The 6,000-nt window shown below is 38.0% G+C and overlaps 1 protein-coding gene across 3 annotated transcripts in view; it reads left to right on the forward strand.

The window, feature by feature from the left end:
* SLC7A11 (solute carrier family 7 member 11) overlaps nt 1-5,211 on the forward strand; it is a 74,339-nt gene extending 69,128 nt beyond the window's left edge. For all 3 annotated transcript variants that reach the window (XM_081811865.1, XM_031025277.2, XM_006727157.3), the window contains one exon: nt 3,362-5,211. In XM_081811865.1, the coding sequence (XP_081667991.1) occupies nt 3,362-3,429 (68 nt within the window). In that variant the 3' untranslated portion in view covers nt 3,430-5,211. The remainder of the gene's footprint in view (nt 1-3,361) is intronic.
* Nucleotides 5,212-6,000: the final 789 nt, after the last annotated feature.

A 6,000-nucleotide genomic window follows, 5' to 3' on the forward strand; every position in this document is an offset into this window, starting at 1 on the left:
TTCTTTTCTTATAATGTCTTTGTCTGACTTTGGTGTCAGCATAATGCTGGCCTCATAAAATGAGTTTGGGAGTGTTCCTCCCTTTAGAATTTTTTTGGAACAGTTTGAGAAGGATTCATGTTAATACTTCCTTGAAGGTTTGCTAGAATTTACCAGTGCAAACCATCTATTTCTAGGCTTTTCTGTGTTGGGAGGTTTTTATTACTGATTGAATCACCCTACTTGATATTGGTTTATTGAGATTCTACTTCTTCCTGATTTAATCTTGGGAGAGCATATGTTTCTAGGATTTATCCATTCTAGATTATTCAGTTTGTTGGCATATAAGTGTTCGTAGAAGTCTCTCATAATCCTTTGTATTTCCGTGGTATCAGTTGTAATGTCTCCTCTCCTTTTTTTTTTTTTTGAAAGGGGGACAGAGAGAGAGAAAGGGCTGGTGGAGGGGCAGAAGGAGAGGGAGAGAGAGAATCTTAAGTAGGCTGCATGACCAGTGTGGAGTCCGATGCGGGGCTCTGTCTCACCACCCTGAGATCATGATCTGAGCTGAAATCAAGAGTTGGATGCTTAACTGACTGAGTCACTCAAACACCCCTCCTCTTTCTTTTGATTTTACTTTTTGAATCCTCTTCTTAGTTAATGTAGATAAAGGTTTATCTATTCAAATAATCAGTTCTTAATTTCATTGCTTTTGTTCTGTTGTTTTTCTGTCTCTATTTCTTTTAATTCTGCTCTGATCAAAATGAGAGTATTTTGAATTTGAGTATATATTCATCCTCACCAGTGAATTTTCTACTTTCCTATGTTTTCATGTTACTTTCTCTCTCTCTATATATAATTTATCTTGAAGAACTCTCTTCAGCATTTCTTGTAGGCAGGTCTCTTGGCTTTAAGTTCCCTCAGCTTTTGTTTGTCTGGGAAAGGGTTTACCTCTCCTTTATTTCCTAATGACAGCTTCTCTGGATAAAATATTCTTGGTTGATGGCAGTTTTTTTGTTTTGTTTTGTTTTGTTTTCTTTGAGCCCTTTGAATATATAATCCCATTCCCTGCAGGTTTTCTGCTGAGAAATCTGCTGATAGCCTTACCGGGATCTTTTTGCCCATGGGAGGCAGCTGACCTGGTCAGTCATGTTGACACTCAGAGCCCTCAGAGCAGGATTGGAGCTGGCATCCTAGGCTCAGGTGCATGTGGAACTATCACAGTGCCTAGATCTTGGGGCATAGATGTGCTGGCTGTGGCTCTGGCACTAATGTCTAGAGTGTGGGAATATGCAGATATCCCATGTAACTGGTACCTGGGTCTCAAAGACTCACCACTGTGACTTGTGCTGGTAGGAGGGAATGCAGCAGTGGCAAGAGTCCCGGAATAACAAGATGTGATGGTAGCACAGCCTGAGGATGTGGGTGAAAGTCTCAATCCTGGCACCAGTACACTCACAAGATAGCAACAGCACGACTCTGGTAGTAGTCTGTTTAAGGCACGTGTAGGGCTCCAGGGATCTGGGCGCAGGGCGGTGGCCGCACTGCCCTGGCAAATGACATTCTGTAGCTGCAACCCAGGACCTGGGGGGTAGGGTTAAGGGCAGCAGTAGCCTTGTCCCAGCAATGATGGGTCAGAACCCCAACGTGAAACTTGAGGGGAGGGGCTCCGGGTAGTGTCAGTGCCCCTAGCAATGGTGGGTCAGAGCTGTGACCTGGAACCCATAGGACAGGGATCAGGGCAGCAAGAGCCCATCTCAGCAATGACAGCTCAGAGTCTTGACCTGGGGTGGGGGTTCTCGGAGCAGTAGCAGCACAGCCCTGATAATGGTAGCCAAAGTGTGACTCGAGACACAGGAAGTGAGTGACTCCTAGGGTAGTGGCAGTGCCCCTGGCAATGATGAGTCCGAGCCAGGACCTAGAACCCAGGCGTAGGAGTCAGAACAGTAAGAGACTGTCTCAGCAATTATAGTTCAGAGTCTTGACCTGGGAAAGTTGTCGGAGGAGGGCTCAGGGCAACAGCACAGTCCCAAAAATGACAGCCGACGAGTAACTTGGGACCCTGAGGGCAGGGCTTAAGTGGGGAGAGGCTGACTCGGTAATTATGGGACAAAGCCCCAGTCTGGGGCTGCAGTGGGCAAAGAACTGTGGCAGCTCCAGTCTTGTGTATGGTGATGTGCTGTAGCCCCCAGTCCTTAAGAGTGGGCATATCAACAACCAAGACCCCCAAGGGCAAATCTCACCTCAGCAACAGCCCCAGCCTCTGGGAGCAGATGCAGAGTGGGGGCGCTGCAGGCTGCTTCATCAGCTGACACCAGCGTCATTGGGGAGGACCGTGGGAGAACTCGGTAGCAAAAGCTGCATACATCCACAACACCGAGGCTTGCTGGGGTCTTTCAGCTTCTGACTGGGGGATGGGATGATGCAGGCAAAATGCTTTCTTTACTTTTCTATGCAGACATCCTCAATTTTTTAGCTCTGCCAGACTTTTGCTCCCTTTTCTTTGTTGTTTGGAAATTTCCCTGATTTGTTTTCTTCAGTTTATAGCTGTTTATTTATTGTTCTTGGGGTACTTTTTGGTTCCCTTGTTTTGTTTTGTTTTTGTTTTTGTTTTTTTGGTGGGGAGGCAAGTGTTGGGACCCCCTAGCCCTCCATCTTGCTGGTGGCACTCCCAAATCCCTCATTCTGCAGATGAGGTAGTAAGGCCCTGGGACATAACATGTTTTACTCAGTAATATTACATGTTTTTTTTTTTTTTTTTTTAAGATTTTATTTATTTATTTGACAGAGAGAGACACAGCGAGAGAGGGAACACAAGCAGGGGGAGTGAGAGAGGGAGAAGCAGGCTTCCTCGAGGGAGCCCGATGTGGGGCCCGATCCCAGGACCCTGGGATCATGACCTGAGCCAAAGGCAGACGCTTAATGACTGATTCACCCAGGTGCCCCAATACGCTACATGTTTAAGACTGGACATTATAGTATGAGTCTTTTGATTTTTCTGAGGAATTGGTTTTAATCTCATAGGTACTAAAACAACAAACCAATTTTAAACCGAATATGAAGTGTATTTTTGAACATTTATTTATATCTTGGTTCTATTGCCTCAAAATATTTTCAGCCTCCTGGTTTATGAATAAAAATTCCTATTTGAATACAAAATATTAATGTATTCTTGCTGAGAAGCCATCATGGGAAGTTACAGAAGTGACAAATAAATTAATTGAGCATGATGGGATTTTAATGAAGTAAATAATTCTTGAAAGTGCTCTATGAAATATGCGGTTGTGTGTTTTCAGTATTCAACCCCAAATAATTCACATTTTGCTGTTTTTACGCATTTCTGAGTTCTGTGCATTTTTAATTTCTCTTCTTTATTTCTTTGTAGACAGAATAACCAGAACATTACAAATAATACTGGAAGTTGTACCAGAAGAAGATTGTCATAAATTATGAATTAATGCATTTGAAATCTTGCCAATCTATGCTTGGCCTTGTTTCTGCCCAAAGGGCTGAAACAAAATGTGGATCTTCACTTCATTTTATGAAAATCCAAAAGATTGCAACTTCGGTGATGGACTAAAGGAATCGGTTATTGCTATTCGTATATTTTAGTGTGTTCAAGTTGGTTTCTAAGAAATTTAGTTATAACTCCTTGTAGTTATTGAAAGCAGATATGCTATGCAAGTATTCCATGAGTTCACATGATTTTGGAATTCCTGATACCTCCATGAAGTTAGAGGAAATAGACTACCGAATGAACAATTACTTTAGTGGTCCATATAACATCTAATCATGAACACCGAGATGTTTTCTGTATATATGGCTTTTATAGAAACAATCTGTATATACTGTAGATGACTATACTGTGAAAAGTGTTTTCTACTCTTCTGGGGCGGGGGAACCATACGTCATCATTATGGACTGAGGAAAGAAAGAAATTTATTTTATGTTGGCATTGCATTGCTTCCCCTTAGATACCAACTTAGATATCACTCATCTTTTAGTGCATTATTCCCAGAGCATTTTGAACAAAGGACAGAGGGGATATGCCTAATTTTAATGAGTACATTAAAGAAGAGTTTCCAGGGGCTATTGTTTGTGAGAAAAATACAGGAATTATATCTAAAAATTTTCGATAATTGATTAAGATTTTTTTTTCACTCATTATCAGGAAGCACCACAGTTATGGGCCACTTTGTTTTCGTGGAAGCCCACTTGATCAGGAAAGGATGTAACATCTTTCTTAGAGCAAAGCAATAGTCAGTTTGGTATTAAAGGCTCTTAAGGACAATCATTTGTTTCACTAATAATTTACCCCTTGGTAATATAGCTAAATATATGCATTTTTAAATCTTCAAATTGCAATGTCCATATAAGACAGAAATCAACAAGAAAGAGAATACCCAAAATATTATGCCCAACCCTATAATCATATCTATATGCAGTGTTAGTAATTATGAGCAATTTTTTAATCTCATAGCTATTTTTATATGGTGATAAATTTTGACAGTTTGTACATTTCCTTTATATATCTTATATTCTGTTAAAATATCTCTTCAGATGAAACTGTCCAGATTAATTAGGAAAAGGCATATATTTACATAAAAATTGAGGAAGAAATGTCACTGCTAAATAAGATTTACAACTGATGTTTCTAAAATTTTCCACTTCTTTATCTCAGCTTTGTCAGTAATTTCCTCACCTTAATTATCATTCAACTTGCAAAAGAGATAACTGATAACAAATTCACTGAAAGAAGGAGAAACTGTGTGTGTATTCAGATAGGTGTTTTTATGCAAGGTTTAGAAAATATTGTGGAATTTTCATATAGTGTAATATAATGATGGAATGTGTAAACTATTATTTACATACATCCAAGATTAAATAGTCATACGAGAGTATGTTTCATCCTCTAATTTTAAAAGTAACAATTTTTGAAACAACTGCACTGATTAAAATCGTTAAGAGCTGATATAGGTTCATAGAAAATTGACTGAAGTAGAAATGATGATTTAGAATTTGAGGCAATTCCAATTCACTAATTTCAGTTTTTGCTCTTGATAACATTTAATACACATCCAAGATTGATACTATTTTCGGCCAAACCTGGTGTTTGGGTCTCTAAGTGAATTTATAAAAATTCCTTCCTTTTTCTCTTACCATCTGGTTTTCAAATTTGATCTGTAGTCTCTGCTTCTTATATCCATTTGTCTGTATCTCATGCCATTCTATTGTTGCTGAGGTAAAAAAAAAATAGATTGTCTTTATATCCCTTTTTTTTTTTAACAGTCTAGGCCCATGTAATATAAACCAGCAAACTCTTCTTAAGGGTTTTTGTGGGGTTTGTTTGTTTTTTTGTTTGTTTGTTTTGTCTAACAAAAAAAATGGTAAAATCTCATGGAGAGGTTTACATAGTTCTTGATTATTCCTGAGAGTAATGTGCTTATAACTACAGGGGCAGATAGGTCTCATTTTATTTCTTTATTTTTTGTTTTAATTTCTCTTTAAATATAACATTATAAAAGCTAACTAGGATACATTCTCATATTTTTTCCATCATTTTCAAAAATGATTTTTGCATTGTTAAATTTCTGATGCTACTGTAATACCACTTTTAGCCAGACAGGAGTCAGTCAGTAATTTATTTTAAAGTAATAAAGATTAAGTTGTACTTCAGCTTATTTTTAGGATACATCATGACAAGATGCAGAGTTTCTATAATCAGGAAATCAGTATTCATAATTTTTATTCAGATGGTATCACATCAAAGCAATTCTATTTGAAAACTCTCCTGAACACTAATATATATATTTTTATTTATACTAAGTAAAATTTTTTTTCATATATTTAAAATTATATATGGAGAGAATTATATATAAACCATTACAATATACTTGCACCAGTGTGGATATTCAAATGTTTATATACATATTATGAGTTTATTATAACACAAAATGTAAAAGTGGCCAATACAGTTTAAGACAACTAATATATTATTTTCAAATGTACTACTTTTTGGGTTAC

Source organism: Leptonychotes weddellii, chromosome 2 (assembly GCF_054177405.1).
Source record: "Leptonychotes weddellii isolate Sample4059 chromosome 2, ASM5417740v2, whole genome shotgun sequence".
Taxonomy (NCBI): domain Eukaryota; kingdom Metazoa; phylum Chordata; class Mammalia; order Carnivora; family Phocidae; genus Leptonychotes; species Leptonychotes weddellii.